Below are 23,756 nucleotides of genomic sequence, written 5' to 3'. Positions count from 1 at the left end.
TGCCATCTGGTACTAGACATTTCAACCCCCTGGAAAAAGAAATTGTCTGTCTCCAGGCAATCTTGCAAGTCTCTATCAAATTTCCCCTCACCCTCTGCCACCCCAAAGAAAACAATCAAAGTTTGTCCAACCTTTTGTTAGAACACATGGCCTCCAAGATATTACCAGGCAATATCCTGGTAATCCTCTTCTGCATCTTCTCCAAAGCCTCAACATCCTTTTAATGGGGTGACCAGAACTATATGCAACATAGCTTCCTGATTTTTTTAAACTCAATTCCTCAACTAATAAAGGCAAGTATGCAACATGCAGTCTTAACCACCCTATCAACCTGTGTGGCCACGTTTGGGGGAGCTGTGAACTTGGACCCCACGATCCCTCTGCTCATCAACACTGTGAAGGATCTCGCCCTTAACAGTATACTGTCACCTTGTATTTGACCTACCAAGGTGCAACACAAGGTGCAACACATCACATTTGTCTGGGTTCAGCTCCATCTGTAATTTCAAGCCTATATCTACAATTGATCTATTTTCCACTGTATTCTTTGCCAGTCATCGACAGAGGTCCCAGTACAGATCCTATGCAGAGCAGCACTAATCAAACTTCCAACTGGAATAAGTCCCTGTGAACAATACCTTTGTCTTCTATGGGCAAGCTAGTCTGAATCCAAGTGGCCAATTCACTATTGATCCCAAGCATCCTATTCTTCTGGATGAGCATCCCAGGAGAGGACCTTGTCAAATTTTTTAAAATCCATGTGAACAACATCCATAGCTCTACCTTCATCAATCACCCTTGTCACCTCATCAAAATAACTCAATCATGCAGGTTTATTATCACTGGCATGTGTCGTGAAATTTGTTAACTTAGCAGCAGTACAATGCAATACATGATATAGAAAGAAAAGTAAATCAATTACAGTAAGTACAAATGTATATTAAATATTTGTTTTGCACTAGATTTAATCTATGGATAAAAGTGGGGTAGCGTTCATGAGTTCAATGTCATTTAGGAATTGGATGGCAGAGGGGAAGAAGCTGTTCCTGAATCGTGGAGTGTATGCCTTCAGGCTTCTATACCCCCATCGTGATGGTAACAGTGAGAAAAGGTTATGTCCTATGTGCTGGGGGTCTTTAATAATAGATGCTGCCTTTCTGAGACACTGATCCTTGAAGATGTCTTGGATACTATGGAGGTCAGTATCCAAGATAGATCCTGACCAATTTTACAACTTTGTGTGGCTTCTTTCAGTCCTGTATTGTAGCCGTCCCTCTCCACCCCACCCCCATACCAGTGATGCAGCCAGTCAGAATGTTCTTCATGGTGGATCTATAATATCTATAGAAGTTTTGGAGCGTTTTAGTTGACAAACCAAATATCTACAAATTCCTAATGAAATATAGCTGCTGTCTTGCCTTCTTTATAGCAGCATCAGTGTGTTGGGACCAGGTTAGATCCCTGGAGATCTTGACACCCAGGAACTTGAAATTGCTCTCTCTCTCTCTCCACTTATGATCCCTCTATGATGATTGGTTCATGTTCACTTGTCTTGTCTGTCCTGAAGTCCACATTCAGTTCTTTTGTCTTACTGACACCAGACATCCCACCTCTCCCGGAAGTTCCAGGAGTCTCCCGCATATTAATAGTGGCTCACTGATGCCCGCAAATTATATACAATGTCCTGGAAACCAGTTTTTTCGGGAGAGCGCGCCACCACAACCACGAGAGAAAGCGCACGACCACAACCACGAGAGAAAGCACGCGACCACAACCATGAGAGAGACCGTGCGACCACGAGACAGAGAGCAAGTGTGCGCCATGGCAGAGTGTTCCAAAAAAAGAAATATAAAATGTACTTCACCCCAGACTACCCTAAAGTATACCCCTGCCTAATAGGAGTTAAAATAATGACAGTGTTGCTCATTGCACTGTTTGCAACAGTGACTTTTCTATTGCCCATGGTGGGTTAAGACTGTAAAACACATATTGAGGTGAGTTTAACAGATGTCATTCGTTTATTAGCATAGCTAACGTTATTTAAACTAGCTGGCTAGCTGCTAAGGAGCTACTGTATTGCAGACATCCCACCTCTCCCAGAAGTTCTGGGAGTCTCCCGCAAATTGATGGTGCTACCTCCCTGAAATGAGTTTTTGCAGAGTGGGATGTCTGTGACACTGAGTGCAAGATTATTGTTGTGATACCACTCAACTAGCTGGTATATCTCAATCCTGTACACTCTGTCATCTTCATTGAGTTTCTGCCAACAATGGTTGTATCGTCAACAAATCTATAGATGGCATTTAAGCTATACCTAACCACGCGGTCTATGGTATAGAGGGAGTAGAGCAAGGGGCTAAGTATGCACCTCTGAGGTGTACCAGTGTTGATTGTTGGCAAGTAGGAGATATTATTATAAATCTGCACAGATTGTAGTCTTTCTGTTAAGGAGTCGAAGATCCAATCGCAGAAGGAAATTCAGAGGCCCAAGATCTGTAGTTTATTGATCAGGACTGTGGGAATGATGGTGTTAAACATTGAGCTATAGTCAACGAACAGCATCCTGACATAGGTGTTTGTATTGTCCAGGTGATCTAAGACCATGAGAAGAGCAATTGGGATTGTGTCCGCCACATACCTATTAAGGAAATTGGCAAATTGCAGTGGGTCTAGGTTCTTGCTGAGGCAGGAGTTGATTTTGGCCATGACCAAAGCATTTCATCACTATAGATATGAGTGCTACTGGATGATAGTCATTAAGGCAGCTCACACTACTCTTCTTAGGCACTGGTATAATTTGTTGCCTTTTGGAAGCAGGTGGGAACTTCTGACTGTTGCAGGCAAAGGTTGAAAGTATCCTTGAGTACTCCCATCAGTTGCTTGACACAGTTTACAGAGCTTTACCAGGTACTCCATCAGGGCCTCTGAGACAGGAATAGGGTCATCAGCTGCAGCAGGGATCTTCACAGCTGTAGTTATATTCTGCCTTTCAAAGTGGGCACAGGTGTTGAGCTCATTGGTGGCATTCATGCTATTGGGTTTCGCTTTGTAGGAAGTGATGTCCTGCAAACCCTGGCAGAGCTGACATGCATCTGATATCGTCTCTAACCTCACTTGGAATTGTTTCTTTGCTCTTGAAATAGCCCTCCACAAGTTATGCCTGTTTCTTTCTCGTACAGACCTGGTCACCAAACTTGATCCCACAAATCTAGCTCCTGGTTCATCCACTGCTTTTGGTTTCAGAACGTTAGGCAAGTTTTCATAGGCACATGCTCATCCACACTCGTTTTAATGAAATCAGTAACAACTGCAGTACACTCATTTAGACTCAAAGATAAATCCCCGAATACAGTTCAGTCCACCAATTCAAAGCAATCCTGTAAGTGCTCCTGTGCTTCCTTTGTCATACATTCTTGGTCCTCATTACAGGTGCTGAAATCTTCAATCTCTGCCTTTACTCCAAAGCCACTACCTCATTAATATCAGAATCAGAAATGGGTTTATTATCATCAGCACATGACGTGAAATTTGTTAACTTAGCAGCAGTTCAATGTAATACATAATCCAGAAGAGAAATAAAATAAAAATAATTAAATCAATTACAGTATATGTATATTGAATAGATTAAAAACATGCAAAAGAACAGAAATGCTGTATATTTTTTTTAAAAATGAAGTAGTGGCCAAGAGTTCAATGTCCATTTAGGAATCAGATGTCAGAGGTAAAAAAGCTGTTCCTGAATCGCTGAGTGTGTGTCTTTGGGCTTCTGTACCTCCTACCTGATGGTAAAAGTGTGAAAAGGGCATGCCCTGGGTGCTGGAGGTCCTTATTAATGGATGCTACCTTCTGAGACACCGCTCCCTGAAGATGTTCTGAGTACTTTTTAGGCTAGTACCCAAGATGGAGCTGACTAAATTTGCAACTCTCTACAGCTTCTTTAAGTCCTGTGCAATAGCCCTCCCCCACCCCACACACCAGACAATGCTGCAGCCTGTCGGAATGCTCTCCATGGTACAACTATAGAAATATTCGAGTGTATTTGTTGACATGTTAAATCTCTTTAACTCCTAATGAAGTACAACCACTGTCTTACCTTCTTTATAACTACATCAATATGTTTGGACCAGGCTAGATCCTCAGATCTTCCTGAGATTCCTTCCTAATCTGAACATTTTTCATGTCCTCCTTGTTAAATTCCTGTGTGAAGTACTTGGCTTAGTATTCCTGCCCAATGTGATGCCTCATAAACGTTAAAAGAACATACTGTGGTTGGAAGGAGCATAGGAAATCCACCATAACATATGTGAAGACTGTTTAACACACTCAAGATTATCTATTCCCTAAACACCAAAGAGCCAATCCAATATGAGGCACCACCTGAAAGGATCCCTGGACTGAGATTAACATCAATGTACTTCACTTCATCAAACAAAAACTTTCTGACCTAGGTCAAAAGGAAGCTGAAAAGGCCATGTGTCTATTGTCTAGTTTTAGAACTTTAGTGAAGATATCAACAAATCTAAATACCTTGATAGTTTGCAAAGAGGAACTTTACATACCTCCAGCCTCATCTCTCTGATCTGGAAGAAGGAGCATACCCCAGACATGTCATATTCATGTAAGGAAATGAAACCAATTTCTGGAGCTCACCAAGTTGGCTGCTAGGAATACCATTGCCAGGACACTACTTAGCTGCCTCTTCCCAGTGTCTGAATAGAGACTCTCAATGTCAGTGGATGTGATCTTCATCACCCTCTTGGGGAAATGCAAGGAATAGGATCAACTACAATAAGACCATAAGACATGGGAGCAGAATTAGGCCATTTGGTCCATCGAGTCTGCTCTGCCATTCAATCATGGCTGATCCTTTTTTTTTCCCCCCTCTTCAACCCCGTTCCTGGTCTTCTCCTCAGAACCTTTGATGCTGTGTCCAATCAAGAACCCATCAATCTCTGCCTTAAATACACTCAACTGCCTGGCCTCCACAGCTCCCTGTGGTAACAAATTCCACAAATTTACCACCCCCGGCTAAAGAAATTTCTCTGCATCTGTTTTAAATGGATGCCCCTCTATCCTGAGGCTGTGCCCTCTTGTCATACTCTTCCCCCCTATCATAGAAAACATCCTTTCTACATCTACTCTGTCTTGACCTTTTAACATCCAAAAGGTTTCAATGAGATTCCCCTCTCGTCCTCCTAAATTTCAGTGAGTACAGACCCAGAGCCATCAAATATTCCATGTATGATAACCCTTTCATTCTTAGAATCATCCTTGTGAACCTCCTCTGGACCCTCTCCAATGCCAGCATATCTTTTCTTGGATAAGGAGCCCAAAACCGTTCACAATATTCCAGGTGAAGCCTCACCAATACTTAATAGAGCCTCAGCATCACATCCCTGCTCTTGTATCCAGGACCTCTTGAAATGAATGCTGACATTACACTTCCCTTCCTCACTACCAACTCAACCTGTAGGTTACCCTTTACCTCTCAGATGTTTGGAAAATAGTCCATACATTTATTTCTACTTCCAAAGTCCATGGTCATGCATTTTCCAACATTGTATTTGATTTGCCACTTTCTTACCCATTCTCCTAATCTAAGTCCTTCTGCATCATACCAACTTGCCTGGATTCTAAGGGCTCTTTTACCTTAAGCTCCCTAATCGCCTCCAGGTCATACATAATGCCCAATCCAGTATAGCTGATCTCCTAGTAGGCTCAATGACACACTGCTCTAAAAAGCCATCCCATAGGCAGTCAACAAACTCACTCTCTTGAGATCCATTGCAAACCGGATTTTTCCCAATTGACCCGTATGTTAAAATCTTCCTTGACTATCATAACATTGCACTTTTGACTTGGCTTTTCTATTCCTGTTGTAATCTCTGGTCCACATCCCAGCTACTGTTGGGAGGCCTGTATGTAACTGCCATCAGGGTCCTTTCACCCTTGCATTTTCCTAACTCAACCCATAAGCATTCAACATCTTCCGATCCAATGTCACATATTTCTACTGATTTGATGCCATTCCTTACCAGCAGAGCCACGCCATCTCATATGCCTACCTTCCTAATCCTCCGATGCACTGTGTAGCCTTGGATATTCAGCTGCTAACTACAAATATCCTTCAACCATGACTCAATGATGGCCACAACCTCATACCTGGCATTCTGTAATAGTGGAACAAGATCATCCACCTTATTTCTTGTACTCTGTGCATTGTGATATATACAAGAATTTTTATGATCTTGTAAAAGCCTTTGATTCTGTCATCTGAGGGAGAAAATGGAAAAATATTTTTCGAAGTTGGTTATTCTTAGAAATTGATTTCCATTGTACAAAGTGTATATCAGAAACATGGAGGAACCATCATGAACTCCTATTTCCCCTGATTCTCTGAGGCCAATGTGCGAGCAACCTTCAGCAGGGTGAATCCATGAAAAGCATTCAGCCCAGACAGCGCACCTGGTCAGGTATTAAAGACCTGTGCTGATCAACTGCCTGGAGTGTTCACTGGGATGTTTAACATTTCACTTCGGAAGGGTGTTGTACCTCCCTACTTCAATTATAATGGCGCCCAGGAAGAGTGTTGTGACCTGTCTCAATGACTATTGCCCAGTAAGCTCTTGCATCCACTGCGAGGAAGTGCTTTGTGAGGCTGGTGATGAAACATCTCAACTCCTGCCTGAGAGGTTACTTGGATCTGCTCCAATTTGCCTACTGGAGCAACAGGTCCACAGCAGATGCTATCTGCTTGGCTCTTCACTCAACCCTGAAACATCTGGACAGCACAGATGCATACAGCAGGATCCTCTTTACTGAATACACCTAACTATTCAATAATATCACCTGCTCAAAACTAATCAATAAGCTCCAAGACCTCAGCCACAATACCTCCTTGTACAATTGGATTTTGGATTTCCTCACTTGCAGACTCCAGTCAGTTCAGATTGGCTTCAACATCTCTTCTACAATCTCCATCAGCACAGGTGCACCACAAGGCTGTGTGCTTAGCACCCTTCTCTACTCGCTTTACAATTATAACTGTGTGGCTAAGTACAGCTCCAATGTCATACTCAAGTTTGCTGAAACTTCATAGGCTGAACTAAAGGTGGCTGAATGAGCAATAGGAGTGAAATCTGGCTGAGTGGTGCCCTTAGTAACAACCTCTCACTCAATGTCAGCAAGACCAAAGAGCTGATTAGTGACTTCAGCAGAAAGAGACCAGAGGTCCATGAGCTAGTTCTCATCAGAGGTGGAGAGGGTCAGCAACTTTAAATTCCTGGGTGTTATTATTTGAAGAGCATGTCCTGGGCCCAGCACATGCGTGTATTTATGCAGAAGGCATAGCAGCACCTTTATTTCCTTAGGAGTTTGCAGAGATTTGGAATGGCATCCAAAACTTTGACAAACTTCTATAGCTGTGTAGTGGAAAGTATATTGACTGGCTACATCAAAACATGGTATGGAAGCACCAATGCCCAGGAACGGAAAATCCTACAAATCATTATGGGTAAAGCCCTCCTAACCACTGAGCACATCTATACGGAGCATTGTGCAGGAAAGCAACATGTGTCATCAGAGACCCTACCATCCAGGTCATGCTGTCTTCTTGTCGCTGCAGTCAGGAAGGCTTAGGTCTCACACTACCAGGTTAAGGAACAGCTACTACTCCTCAACCATCAGGCTCTTGAACTAAAGAGGATAACTTTACTCAATTTGATATGTTCCCATAACCAATGGACTCTTCATCTCATGTTCTTGGTATTTATTGCTTATTTATTGTTCTTTTGTCTTTTGCTCTTTGAATGCCCAAGTTGGGCAGTCTCTCATTGATTCTGCGATGATTATTATTCTATAGGTTTATTGAGTATGCCCACAAGATAACGAATCATAAGGTTGTATATGGTGACATCAATGTACTTTGATAATAAATTTACGAGGGTTGATTGATAAGTTCATGGCCTAAGGTAGAAGGAGCCAATTTTAGAAAACCTAGCACATTTATTTTTCAACATAGTCTCCTCCTACATGTACACACTTAGTCCAGCGGTCGTGGAGCATACAGATCCCTTCATTGCAGAAGTGGTCCACAGCAGGGGTGATTGATAAGTTTGTGGCCTAAGGTAGAAGGAGATGAGTTATTCACTTCAAACTTTCTGCATTATCACTCAAAGAGTTGAACTGCACGTGCATGTAACGAGAGCGTCTTGGACCTCCAGGTGGTCCACAGCAGGAGTGATTGATAAGTTTGTGGCCTAAGGTAGAAGGAGAGGGGTTAAACAGCTCTTGTTACATGCACGTGTAGTTCAACTCTTTGAGTGAAAATGCAGAAAGTTTGAAGTTAATAACACATCTCCTTCTACCTTAGGCTACAAACTTATCAATCACCCCATGCTGTGGACCACTTCTGGAGATCCAAGACGCCGACTTCTACAAAGAAGGGATTTGTATGCTCCACAGCCACTGGACTAGGTGTGTAAATGTTGGAAAAATAAATGTGCTAGGTTTTCTCAAATTGACTCCGTCTACCTTAGGCCACGAATTTATCAATCACCCCTCGTACTTTGAACTTGGCTGCATTATAATGGTAAAGAGTTGATTCCAACCAATGGTCCACTACAGATGCAAACCCATCGCAGGCCGGGTCAAATAATGCTCAATCATAATTTGATCTTTCTTGTTGCAATATTGCACCTTGTTTCTAACAAGGTTCCCGCTGGAGTGCAACTAACTTGCAGGACAAATGGAAAGCAGTTCAATCGATGTCACCATTCTGCCACAATGTAACTTCAGCCTCGGTCACTCAGCTGCAGTATACAAACACTTCATGCACATATATACATGCAACTTATCCCAGAAAGCTTATTTCATTTTTCAGGAGCCTTCTATTAGCAAAGGAAGATATTGATAATAACATTTGCTACTGTTTCCAATAAGCCTATGTAGCCTACGGCTACAGAATGTGTTTTGAAGACTAAGGGCAAAACTTAGTATAAATCTCATAATCTAACGAGCAGCAGAAATCTACACCACCGTGTATGCTTCAGAGACTTAGACCACCTGCAATAATCACTGTGTACTTTCTCTCCTTTTTATCCCTACTATGTCACTGGAGATCTGGCACAAAGATTATCTCCACAGAATCCTCCAAGTCATTCAGTTGTACAGCACAGAAAAGGGCCATTTTTCACACTCATACCAACTTTTTGACCATTTACACTAATTCCATTTGCCTACATCTTTCTAAGTCTTGTCTATTTGATTGCTGGTCTAAATGCCTCTTAAACATAATAATTGTATCTGAATCCACCACCTCCCCTGCCAGTACATCAATCCACAGATTCTCGATGGTTGCAGCCAAAAAAGTTCAATCTTAACTTTATCAGGCCACAGGACTTGTTTCCAAAATGTATCAGGCTTGTTTAGATGTTCCTTTGAATCTTTCAGATAGAACTTTTTGGCCGCAATGAGCAAAGGCATGTTTGGAGGAAAAAGGGTGCAGAATTTCATGAAAAGAACCCCTCTTCAACTGTTAAGCATGGGGGTGGATCGATCGTGCTTTGGGCTTGTGTTGCAGCCAGTGGCACGGGGAATATTACTGGTAGAGGGAAAAATGAATTCAATTAAATACCAGCAAATTCTGGAAGCAAACATCACACTGTCTATAAATAAAAAAAACCCGAAGATAAAAAGAGGATGGCTTCTACAACAGGATAATAAACCTAAACACCTCAAAATCCACAATAGACTACCTTAAGAGGCACAAGATGAAGGTTTTGCCATGGCCCTCACAGTCACCTGACCTAAACATCATCGAGAATCTGTGGATAGACCTCAAAAGAGCAGTGCATGCAAGACGGCCCAAGAATCTCACAGAACTAGAAGCCTTTTGCAAGGAAGAATGGGCAAAAATCCTCCAAACAAGAACTGAAAGACACTTAGCTGGCTACAAAAAGGGATTACAAGCTGTGATACTTGCCAAAGGGGGTGTTACTAAGTACTGACCATGCAGGGTGCCCGAACTTTTGCTTCAGGCCCTTTTCCTTTTTTGCTATTGTGAAACTGTAAAAGATGGAATTAAAAAAAGTTCTCTTGCTTAAAATATTTAAGAAATGTGTCATCTTTAACTTTATGCCTTTTAGAAATCAGTTCATCTTTTACTCGCTTAGCTGTTCAGAGTAACAAAAATCTTGAGCGGGGTGCCCAAACTTTTGCATGCTACTGTATTTCCTGGCTAGTGTAACTGCAGCCAGCCCACAAATGATAAGATTCATTGACATTCAATTTACTGTGTTCGAATTTGCACTGGTATCGTTTGAGTGTGGTCTGTAACGATATGCAGCCATATGGTGTATCATTAAAAACGAAAGCAAATGCTTGTTAAATTTGTTTAAAAATGCTCTTTGCATCCTATCAGAACAACCCCACTTACTCTACAGTCAATGAAGTTTTTTCGAACATCCACTTAATGATGACAAACTCCTACAAACAACACTGTGGCTGTGACCTGAAGTTCATCTGGAGGAACAAATGAGATTCTGATTTGCTGTGTGTGCCATATAAAAGATGGCAGGCACACTCTGCATTTACCTCTCTGTGTGCTCATATCTATGGAGTAGGTCTTAAACCTAGCCAGAACTTCCTATTTCGGGTACAAACTGAGCCATATGTGACATTCCCAACATAAGTTGAGTGCCACATTGAAACTGTGTCAGAGGCAAAATGAAACAAAAAGTTGGATAGGCATCACATCCAGAAGTATTTTCAATGTTATAGATGAATATATAGTGATGTCATTATCATGAATTTGTATATAAATACTAGGTATTTTCTAATTTATGACTAAACATCCACAAGAGGGCAGCAAGCATTTCACTGTCAAAGAGGCCAACCAAATACAAAGTATGAATAAAATGGTGTAATATTTCTCTTACTGTCAGGTTCCACTTCTAGAGTAATTAAAGATAATTCTAAAGACTGAATTTCCTTATGTTTTCCTTCCTTGTACGCCTACAGCTGGTATATCAAAATTAATTGAATACAAAAGATAAGACATAAACAACAATATTTTGGGATCAATGGATTCAGTTAATAATAGCTGAATATTTACACCAAAAAGCTAAGAAGATCTAATGATTAAGAGTCAACAGCAAGAAGTTGAATTTTGATCAAATTAAGAATAATTGTGGTTAATAAGGTAAACATTGAGATCATTGTTAGATATATTTCATCTTATTTAAGACCACATCAAACTAGTTTAATACGTTCAGGAATCTTAAATGATTTTGCCTTTATTTCTTAGCAGAAATACAAATTAAATAAAATTAGTTCTATCCTATATGCCATAATTTAGTCCAACATGAATTAATGAAAATGAAAAAAATACTACTTCATAGGAGGCCGGTGATTGGAGAAAACTTGCAAAGCCAAATGCCTTTTTAATGAGGTGGTGATAACAAGTTTAAAAAAAAAATGAGGTGGATCCTGAGAAGAGGATTTTTTCACTTAAGTGGCAGGAAGGAAGGGTGTGTTGGGTGAATAATGAAAAAAAAATTGGAAATTGATTGGAAATTAAGATAATGGAGGCGGGGCAGGGTATTTAAACATTTAATGTTTCATATCCGTGGACAGCCATCAGGAAAGCCTGAAATGTGTTATGTTTTACTCTTTCCAGAAAAGCTGTCTGACTTGATTCTGTCATTTTATGTCAGGCTTCCAACATATGTACCCTACTACTTTCAAAATAAAATATCACAAGTACATTAAAGAAACACTGATACAAACAATTAGTGTTTCACTCCAAAACAGCAATGCATAGGTGTTCCCTCATGGTATCATACATAGGATCAAGTTAAAACCAGGGTAAAGCAGGATTAATGCCAACAGCAGTTATTTGCACTGAAGGGAGAAATGAAAAAACAGTAAGGATATGTGTAGAAATGGGAAAACAAGAAATTGTAGTTGATTGAACCTAGAGCAAAAAAAAAACTGCTCGGATAACTCAGTAGATCAAGCAATATTTGTGGAGGCAAAAGTGTTGGTTGATGTTTCAGGCTGAGATCGTGCAACAGCAGCAGGACTGAGGGTCGGTATATTAAATTTGGTACTGGGGGTGGGATAGGAATGGTGAGAGCAGAAAAGGAGGAAACTGATGGAGAGTTGCATGCAAGTGGGTGAGGTAGGGAGAAAGATGACCTGGCTAAAATGGAAAATTAATTGAACATGCAACTTTCTAATTTCAGGTAACCCAGGCTTTCACTCCCTTTGCTCACCTTTTCCATCCCCCCTCCCCCCCCCACATGGCTCTATCTATCCATTATTCCCCTCTTCATCCGGATCCACCTATCCTTTGATTTTCTGTATTCTGACCACATTTCTTTCTGCTCCTTCATTCCTGAAACTGATGTAGGGTCTCAAGTATCATATATGCCCCCACTGATGTCACTTGACCGGCTCAGTTCTTCCAGCAATTTATTTTCTGCCGTGTATAGAATTGAACTAATTTACAACAAAATAATAGGAGACAGGAGGTTATTAACCTAGAAGGTTGTCATCACAGTGGTCTGATTTGGAACATTTTAATGAAAAAATAACTGGAACTGTAAGTTTCAAGAACAGGGACACAGTTTGCAATTAATACATTTAATTCAGGGGGTTGACTCCAGTGCTGCAAATGGCAAACTACATAGTGGTTTGAGTATACTCGGAGCTTGGAAAAATGTCTGAAAGTGATGAAGGCAAGTTAGGCTTTCAAGCGCAGAAAAAAGGTAATATAGAGCTGAAATGGTGAGTTTAATCATTTATAAATTATTGCTGTTACCATATTAAAAAAACATATGTATATATATTCTGGTTACCACTGCAAATGTACTGGACAACCAGTAAAGCTGAAGTAACAGTTAGAGAAAAATTAAATTCTGAGCTCAATATCCTTCTTCTGTGCTGCAGTCATTTCTAATAATGGCAAAATATGATCTGAATGAACTCTAGTCTGAGTTTGTCTGAAGCAGGAAAAGTGTCTGGGAAAATCTTTTTTAGTAGGGTGGGGATCGTGGAAGTGCAGTCAACAAAATATCTCATAATCAAATAAAAAATAACCAAGTAGAGTTGGGGTAAAGTTCAAAATATATGGCAGCCTGAAACCAGTATGATGATTCAATCATAATTTAAGTGGACCAGATTTAAGTGCAAAATATATGGGCTCATACCTGTGCCCGACTGGATTCTGAGAAAAGTTTATTCATATAGGCCCACACTTTGCTGCAGTATTGAGAGAATATAGCACAAGTACAATTAATGGGCTAGATTCTGCTGAAGTTTGGCCGTTATTCCAGAATTTTTTACATCTGGTTGTGTCTTGATTCTACAATGTAAACAGGAGTATTTCCTGTTCAGACCAGTTAACTTTGCATCTGGCCCCTCAGTACAAGCTCATTTTTTTTTACAGGTGTTTGCCAGCTTTCTTTAAAAGGGAAGTGAAAACGTGCATTGCTTATTTCTCTTTGCATTTTATTATTATTATTATTATTTTAATTATTTACCAAGTTTAACATAAATGTGCTATCTTAACTTTAAAGTAAGTGCTTCAACTATTTCTAGAAGTCCAAGATCATCGGAGATAACACAGGCTGTTAGTCAAGCACTCTGGGCTGGATCTAAGTTCATAGCACCTGAGATTTAATTGCCACTTTTTACTTCTGAGTATGACTACAACAGCATGGCGAGCAGCACATTGGGATTGAATGGCTATGTAGGCTAAGTGCAACCAAAGGCAGCTTGCAGAAGGAAAATCCAAGGCAAGGTTGACTTAAGCAAAATTTGGCTCATTGTTTTCCATATGAGAAGTTAAACCAAGGTTTATTATGTTCTCTCAGGCAGATAAAAAAAATCCCAGTACACTATATTGATGGTATGCAATAAAATATTTGTTCCTCAAGCACCACCAATGTATTTGGTCAATACATTGTTTTATTTGTGGAGTCTGCCACAGTTTAACTGGTTGCTTCAGTTGTTGCACTTTTAGTGCTTTAGAACTTTCTGAGGTTGTGAAAGATGACACTTAAATGCAAGTTCCCATTCCATCTCTCACAAGGCCTGCTACAGGTACAATTCCAATAGCATGCAGCAACTATTTTCCATTTCTAACAAATACCAACTGTATTTTGACAGCCATTTCATTATCCAGTGACTGATACACTGGATCAGTCATGATAGAAATTAGATAAAATTAGCAATCCATCTTTGCTGCATCAGAACACCTTTGAAATAATAGACATGACAAACACTTCCTCCAGCAGCAATCAGTTCACAAAATTTTGATAAACCTGTGATATAATCTTCCAAGCTTTGACATAGACTGTAATCAACTCATTCTGGAACCTGTTATGTAAAAAGGCAATCACACAATGGGTTGCTTTAACCTGATGATAAAAGGTTTACTATATTTTTAATATTGTACAGTACATACAGAATTTGACATTGATCATAAATCACTGAAATTCTTACAAGCTATATTAGTATAATGCATATACAAGATCCTAAAGTTCTGTTATAATCTTCCTGAACAGAGTTTTCTTCGAGATTTACTCAAGAAAGCAAATAGGCCCTTTGATGAAGTGAAGCTGGAGGAATATACCCTGACTACGGTAAGAGTAAAGTCCTAGTAGTTTGCTACTGCAATTGTTTACTGAAAACATTATAATTTGTTATGTAGAATATTTTTGTAATAAGCATGACTACTTTGTTTTCATATTTGAGGAGTATTTGATGGCCCTGGGCCTGTACTCGATGCGGTTCTGGGTGGGAATCTCATTGAAACTTACCGAATGCTGAAAGGCCTGGATAGAATAGATGCAGAGAGGATGTTTCCATCAGTCAGAGAGTATAGGAATCAGAGAGCACAGGCTCAAAATAAAGAGACATGAGTTGAGGAGAAACATCTTCAGCTAGATGGTGGGGAATTTGTAGAATTCATTGTCACAAGGGGCAATGGAGGTCTAATTTAATTTAATTTAATTTAATGGAGGTGTATTTAATGCAGAAATTCCTGGGTTCTTGATTGGTGAAGGGGTTAAAGATTACAAAAAGACAGGGACATGGGGTTAAAAAAAACAGTCATGATTGAATGGCAGAGCAGACTTAAGTCTAAATGGCCTAATTCTGCTCCTATGTCATATGATTTATAGTCTTATGAGGAACTTAATTAATGAAAAATATCCATGTTTACAAACTACAAAAATGCAAAAAATTACAAAAATATATGCGCCCAGCTTTTAATAACTTAAACATGAGAACTTCCTGATTGAATTAAAAAAATGAGTCAGCATTTTCAAATGAGATATCAGTTTGTACTAATGCTTAGATGATTGGCATTTAACAATAGACATGTAATTATTAGGAAAAAATATGAAGAATAACTGACCCATCCAAGTGCCCAAGGAGAAATGGTACAGCCTCCTCCCCAGGAAACCAGTCTCAAAGAAATAGCTAAAAATTAATTGATTACCTAAGGCAAATACACACTAAATGCAGCAGGAACTCAGCAAGTCAGACAGCATTTACAGAGAGAAATAAATAGTTGACATTTTGGGCCGATGCCCTTCCTAATGAAGGGAGGATCTGACTGACTGGAAAGGAAGGGAGCGTATGGGGCAAGGGGGATAAAGTAAGAAGCTGGGAGGGGATGGGTGTAAGAGATAAAAGTAAGATAAGACAAAACTTTAATTAATTATTGTTGCAAGGCTGTTCAGTCAGAAATATATACTTCAAAATACAGAATATAAGCTTTGAGGTATGAAAAAACACAAAATGTGCACTAAAAGGTAATAGTGTAAAATACGGATGTGCAATGAAACTATATGCTTATATACTTCAGGAGGAGTTGTAGAGTCTTCTAGCCACAGGGAGAAAGGATCTCCTGTGGCATTCAGTGGTGAACCTCGGTGGAATCAGTCTGTTATTAAAGGTGCTTTTCCATTTGTCCAGTATGTCATGGAGGGGGTGAGAGGGATTGTCCATAATGCTCCGTAGCTTCTTCAGCATCCTCCTCTCAGACACAACGGCCAGGGTGTCCAGTTCCATCCCCAGAACAGAACCAGCCTTCCTGACGAGCTTATTGATGATCTTGGCATCAGCTACTCTCATCCTGCTGCCCCAGCAGACGTAGAAAGGGCTGAATAAGAAATCTGACAGAAGCAGACAGTGGGCCATGGAAGTAAAAGTAGTGGGGGGGGGCGGTGAAGCAGGGGGAGGTGATGGGTGAAGGGCAGTTGAGGAGAAGAGAAGTGGTGAGAGTTTAACCAAGATGGTGAATGGAAAAAGGGAGGAGGGAGGGAAGAGGCAGTAATTACTAGCGGCTGGAGAAATCGATGTTCATGCCATCAGGTTGAATGGATACTACCCAGACGAAATATGATATTTTGCTCCTCCAGTTTGGGTTTGGCCTCATCATGGCAGTAGAAGAGACCATGGACAGATATATCAGAATGGGAATGGGAAGTTGAATTGAAATGGGTAGCCACTGGGTGATCTTGCCTTTCGCAATGGACAGAAAGAAGGAGCTTGACGAAGCAGTTCCCCAATCTGTATCGGGTCTCACTGATGTAGAGGAGGTCACACCAGGAGTATCAGATACAATAGATGTCCCCAACCTACTTTCAGGTGAAGTGCTCCACACTTAGGACTGTTTTGTGGTGAGGGAGGAAATATAGGGCAGATGCAGCACTTCAACCTACTCACCTTCCCCCTCACCTTCCCCCTCAGTTTGTCTTAACCATCACCTGCCAGCTTCTACCTTTCCCCTCTCCCACATTCTCATTCTGGCTTCTGCTCCCTGCCTTTCCAGGGCGAAGGGTCTTGACCCAAAACATCATAGATGCTGCCTCTAGCATTTTGTGTGTTACTCAAGATTTCCAGTGTCTGCAGAATCTCTTGTGCTTATGATTAAACAAAACTGGAAAAAAAACATTATAAAAAGTACATTACTCCAAAATTAAGGTGATTTGGTATTTCATGAGGTGTGAAATGTACTATAAAATTTCTGCATTTTCTCTTTCTTTGATAATTTATATCTGGAAATAAATGTGTTTGCCTTGACTTTCTTATTAATAGTGAAATTCTATACAAAAATTTCATGGCAAGTTATCATATACATTCCACAACATGCAGCACATGTGGTGGAGTGAATGTGATGATATTTAAATATTTTTCTCTTTGCTATTTTAATTGATCTTTATGATTCATGAACCCTATGTACATTGAATTTCTAATCAATATTCCCTAGTTTAATGATTAACAGTGATGGCTGCTCCATCAGTGAATAAATGAGATCTTTAGGGTTCACTCATTGGATACACTGCCTCTCCAGCCCTACATATAATTTCTAATCAGAGCATGACAACGCTTTGCAGCCTTCAGGGATAAATTTCTTTGTGATGGTCCCTGCGCCCACCTGTGCAGTCCCGTTTGTTAGCACAGTTACGTCATTGTTGACATTTATATTATCCATCAACTCCTGCAGTTCTCTAATTCTGCCATTTCGGTACAAAATCTTCTCCAGGAAGAAAATAATCTTACTGTGCAAAATGGAACAGACTTTAATTAAAGACCTGTTTTTCATGCGCATCATCTAAGCAGCCAAAATCATCATTGTATCCTACAATGCTAAAACTATTACAAATGCTTTTAGTAAGCTGATTGTCTTGTATATGAATCAAAAACTGAAAATACTGAAAATAAGTCAGGCTTGAAACATTAACTCTGTTTCTTCGTAGATGCTGCCAGACCTGTTGTGTGTTGGAGCAAATTTTGTTCCAGATTTCAGCAATGGTGATCTCTTCTTTTTTGATGGGTGTATACAGATTGTATAATCACAAACAAAACATGTACACCCCACATTTAAGACCATCTCCACTATTGTGTATCCTCCATCCAATCAACCTTCTATTGGTACATAGTGCTCCTTAGTGGATATGTAGCTCTAGGTATTTTATCAGTGTAATTCTGCACCTGGAAATCTTATGAACTAGCAATTACTGGTACATATCAGGGGTTTTATTTAGTTCAGTTGGGATCACTGTGGGCCAATATTTTACACCCACATGAACTGTTTCATACATCAAGCATGGCTCAGAGTGACCACCACATGCTTACCCCTCTCCTTTATTCATTGAAATTATAGCCTTTGAAGCATATATAATGTTAATTAATCTATTTTATTAATTATTTTTACCTGTGTTCCAGAAAACATTAAAATAAGTAATGTAGAAAGGTTGTTAATAAGTACTTCCATTTGTACTAGTGCTATCTAGGAGAACATACATTAATATGACTAAATATTTCTATTCTATTGATCAATTTCAAAATGTTAAATATATAATTGAAATTGGTTAATCTCCTTGAACATTTTAAATTCTGAAACCATTCGGATAGGAGATTAAAATATCACTCATACACATTTTTCAAAATGGTTGATAATCAGAGTTAATTTTGCTCTCTTCCAATGATTTTGCTTGTATTTCTTCTTGAGTTCAATTAACTTGTATCACAGTACTTTGCTCTGAGTCTAAAGAAGAGACTCTTAAACTACATATATTGGAGTGGGTAGAGGCTTTGGGTATGAGTGAACCATACTGCTTCAATTTAATATTGTCCGAAGGGGCATGTCACAACCATTAATTTCTTTAAAATTTCAGAAACTCAACAGTTTAATTTTCAGTTCAAGAATGAATATATAGCAATTCAGACATATACTGTTTAATCTCAGTACAGTGAAGATCATGAACCTGAACTTAAGCATATTTCTAGAAATAGAGAATTTATTGTCCAGAGTAATCAGTTGTTACTCACTGAAAGCAGTTCTGTTAAGGCTAACTTTGACCTTAGGAAAGTAGGACGATGTCTGCTCTTGTTTTAATTGCTAGTCAATTCTACTAAAGGAGGAAGTGACACAGGGCTAGGCTAACTTCATTGCTGTCACGGGTACATATTAGGTCAGCAGGTTCTTATTTTTCCACTGACTTAGATGATCCATGCCTGAATTGATATCTACACTATCCTGTCAAACAAAGCCAATCTAAATACTATATAATTGCCATTAGTGCAACATTTGAAAATGGTAATAGTGAAAGAAAGGAGGATTATTTGAAGGATGCAGAGTTGCTGCTGATCTTGTGGAATGAACAGGTAGAGCAAGTTAAAAGAAGTATATAATTAGAATTTTCTGGTTTAAGCTCAGTCATTTTAGCAAAGTTAGGATAACACTGAGAAAATGGTATAAATTACTAGGAGACCAAGTATCTTGATACTAAAGGTTATCAAGTAAAAGCTCCTGCAACACAAAAGTCAGATGAAAAATATCAAAGAGATTCTGTTGACTCTCCCAAACAAGAATCTGGAAATTCAGAGAGGAATACTACATGTTTTTGATCAATTCTGAATCCAAATGTAATCATTATTTCTTTGATCAATGCTTCTTGAACACATGGAAAACATTTCACATGTTCATTGAGAAAACTGTTCCTTGCAAGGTAAGGCATGTAACTTTGTTTTCATTTAATAACCCCTACTCAAAAAACCCCTTTCCTTTACAGTGTATGTGACATACAACAATGTTTCTAACATTGTCTTACTGTTGTCCATGACATCTCATTCCAGGAAGCTAGGAAATTCATTTTGTAGCATTTGTCCTCACTCTTATAAAATTCAATGAGATTTTTTTAAGGTAGAGGATAATAAACTGCAAAACTTAATTGCAAAATCCATTTTCTGGACACTTGGCAATAAGGCTTAACATTGTTGATTTATAAGATTGCATTATGGAGCAGCTTTGAAGTTATGTCACTTCATTAGTTCTGATTCTCAAATAGGGATTAATACAATAAAGCACAGGAACAGATCATTTTGGTACACAGTATCAATGCTGCCAAGCTTCCATATTATATCAGTCCTATCTCCCTGCACATGATCCTTATCCCTTCATTCTCTAAGTGTTCATATGCCTGTCTTAATGTCTCTTACTGCCACTATCTCGACTGCTTCCTCCACTACCACCCCGTCAGTGTCTTCTGGATACCAACAGCATTTTGTGTACAACAAATATTCCCCACACATCTCCTATAGTTCCAACACATCTTAAAAAAGGCATCAAATCAACTTGCTATTTACCTCAATGTATCTTTGATAATATTTTCATCATTCTCAAATTATTTTTAAAGAGCAAGATACTCAAAAAGTTCAAGGTAATGAAGCAGTCAACATGGTTTTATGAACGAGAAATCCTGTTTATTGGAGTACATAGAAGAAGTAACATGTACTGTTGATAAAGAGAAAACAATAGGTGTGCTGCACATGAATCTCCAGAAGAGTTTTGATAACATATTGCATGAAGGGTTAAAATGGAAAACAGTAGCTCATGCTGTAAGAAGTGCTATGGGAATGGATAGAAAATTAGTTTTTCCTGTTAAGGAATGGAGAGCTGGTATAATTGTTTTTTTGGATGGCAAGGTTTAAAGAGTGATGTGCTGCTCTCTGGTGCTGGCTTGATGCTGCCCTCTGGTGTTTGTTTGGTCCTGCCTTCCAGTGTTCGCTCAGTGGAAGAACAACTGGACACTCAGGGAATTGGGCTTTTTTTTGTGACTGTGTTTTTCTGAAATCGTAACCCTATGTGCTATTTATGCAATGTGCAGTGTGCTGTTGGTGATGAGTTTTGCACCTGGACCGCAGAGGAACATTGTTTCATTTGGCTATATTCATCTATGGCTGAATGATAATTAAACAGGTTCTAATTCAAGTGCAAGTTATCTTGGAAAATAGTTCATTAATTCCTAGGAGAAAGTTGGCATTCGGGGAAAAAAAGAATAAAAAGATTCATTCTAAACTCCATGAAGGATTGGAAATTATATACCAGAGACATAGTGTCAAGAGAAAGAGTCAACCTCTTAAGACCACTAAAGTGTGGAAAATATTTTTTTTTAAATAGGTTTGTGAATATTTAGAATTAACTTCCTTGAAGCTGTTATGTTGGGTAATTAAGTATTGGGTGATCAAGGCTGCGATAGGTTTTGGAACACAGGAATAAAGGGTTTGGTGATCAGACAAGAAGGCGGAGTTGAGGCCAAGATCAGATCAATCATGATTTTATAGAATGGCTTGAATAGGCATCACCTACATTTATTTATATCTTCTAGATGAATAATGTCTCTTTCTCCACCCAACACCTCCTCGGTGTTGGCTGGGTTACCAATGTAAAACAGCTATTTGGTAAAATTACAGTGGCAGATAATATAATATGAAAAGGAATGTAATAATTGGTATTTAAAAGTTAATCCATGTTGATATCAACTTAGAGATTGGTTCATGAGACTATATTTCTCCTTCTGCATATGACATGCTAGGCATAATCATCCTGAGATCAATATATCTCTGTGTATAAATGTCCCATTAACTGTGCTCACAAGTAATGCAGTAGATGGCACAAGGGATTGCAGACGCTGGAATTTGGAGCAAAAGACAAACTACTGAAGAAGCACGTATTTAGGCAGTGTCTGTAGAGGAAAGTGGACAGTCTGGACCAATGAAGGATCTCAACTTGAAATGTGGACTATTTCTCTCTACAGAGGCCACCAAACTCACTGAGTTCCTCCTGTATTTGTATTTTGGTTCACTAAAATCATGACTTGTGATTAATAAATTGGAGCTGGTATGAGGACAGAAAATAGTCAAATAGAGTAAGTTGTTATAAACATACTGGGACATTCAAATGGAAATGAGTGCAAAATAAATTTAAAATATCAAAATATCATTAATTTCTTTATCTGTAAATAAATTTCCTTTTGTAACAGGAAAATCCTGATAACCTAATGCAACATTTTGTTTATGAAAATTTCAACTTATTTATACTTTCTGAACAGGATAAATATTTGATCTACTTTAGGAAACTTATTTCTTATTTTTCCAGCTCAAAATGTTTGATTCAAATAATGATGGAAAGCTGGGACTCAGCGAAATGGCCAGGTATGTAATTTAAAATATACATTTTATTTAAATCAAAGAGCTTCATTTATGTAATGTAAGTTGACAAACACATGTGCATTTTTTTGAATAGGTTACTTCCTGACAAAGAGAATTTTCTTCTCAAATTTCAAGTAGGTACTATTATATTCGTATGTTTCACAGTTGGAAAGGAAAAATCTATCAAACATATAAGGATAAAGGGTTCTGTACACTTTGGCAAACGGGGTCTCTCTTTTCTTTTTAAATCTTTTTATTGAATAAGTATACAAAAAGGTAAGCCATATAGGCACTAATACACTGTTAGAATATAATAAAATTACAGGAGATATTAATACAAAAAAAAGATAGAAACAATGTAATTTAAACATATACTAAGGTAACATAATAGTATACTAATTTATATATATATATATATATATATATATATATATATATATATATATATATATATATATATATATATCAATAGAAAAAAGGAAAAAGAAACCAAAAAAAAACCACCGTGCAACTAACTAAAGCAAAGCAAAGCAATGGGCTAACTTGGAACCAAGCAGAGTTAAAAAACTTAAAATCACGTCCTCCATCCCGACCTCCATTAAAAACAGTAAAAAAAACAAGAAGGGTATATAAATATGGAGCAAAAAAAGAGGAGAAAAAAAATTACATTAAATGAAAATATTGAATAAAAGATCTCCAGGTCTGTTCAAATTTAAGTGAGGAATCATAAAGATTGCTTCTAATTTTCTCCAAATTCAAGCATAATATCGTCTGAGAAAACCAAAAAAAGGTAGTTGGAGCATTAAGCTCTTTCCAATGTTGTAAGATACATCTTTTCACCATTAAAGTAAGAAATGCAATCATTCTACAGGCTGAAGGGGAAAGATTACTGGAAATTTTAGGTAGTCCAAAGATAGCAGTAATAGGGTGAGGAGAGATATCTATATTCAATACCTTGGAGATAATATTAAAAATATCTCTCCAAAAAGTTTCCAGAGTAGGACAAGACCAAAACATATGAGATAAAGAGGCTATCTGCCCCGGACATCTATCACAAAAAGGATTAATATGAGAATAAAAGCGAGCTACTTTATCTTTGGACATATGTGCTCTATGAACAACTTTAAATTGAATTAGGGAATGTTTAGCACAAATAGAGGAAGTATTGACTAATTGTAAAATCTGCCCCCAGTCATCCACGGAAATGATAGACCCCAATTTCTGTTCCCAATCTACTCTAATCTTATCAAATGGAGCTTTCCTAAGTTTCATAATAATATTATAAATCATAGCCGATGCACCTTTCTGACATGGATTAAGGTTAATTATAGTATCTAAAATGTACGTAGGAGGAAGCATTGGAAAAGAAGAAAGTATAGTACTTAGGAAATAAACGGGGTCTTGACCACTACATTCTACAATTCAACCCTTTATCCTCAATCTTGCATAACACATTAAACTGCTGATTGATTGTATAATATACATGAATTGTCTGCCATTGTTACTCTTCTTATTACTGTCATTTTAATTTCATCACATTTCCAATCATGCTAGAAATTTGCTTATCAATTTGTTTTTGTTGGAGACTTGCAGTTTCTATCTGTAGGGTAGGCAATAATCTGATGCTATTTACAAGTCCTCGTAACATACTTAATAGCACATCACTAATCAATGTCAAACCAACTCAGTATTAGTCTACTAAATATCTTGGGGTAGGTACCAGATTATTATTTTTTACCAATACC

At 38.5% G+C, this 23,756-nt stretch overlaps 1 protein-coding gene across 1 annotated transcript in view; it reads left to right on the top strand.

The window, feature by feature from the left end:
- calb1 (calbindin 1) overlaps positions 1–23,756 on the top strand; it is a 62,092-nt gene that overhangs the window by 20,770 nt on the left and 17,566 nt on the right. Inside the window, exons 6-8 of the mRNA XM_072256782.1 lie at positions 14,571–14,648; positions 21,959–22,014; positions 22,106–22,145. Coding sequence (XP_072112883.1) covers positions 14,571–14,648; positions 21,959–22,014; positions 22,106–22,145 — 174 coding nt within the window. The remainder of the gene's footprint in view (positions 1–14,570; positions 14,649–21,958; positions 22,015–22,105; positions 22,146–23,756) is intronic.

This window comes from Mobula birostris, chromosome 1, assembly GCF_030028105.1.
Source record: "Mobula birostris isolate sMobBir1 chromosome 1, sMobBir1.hap1, whole genome shotgun sequence".
Lineage (NCBI taxonomy): Eukaryota > Metazoa > Chordata > Chondrichthyes > Myliobatiformes > Myliobatidae > Mobula > Mobula birostris.
This window is presented reverse-complemented; position numbering and strand designations above follow the sequence as displayed.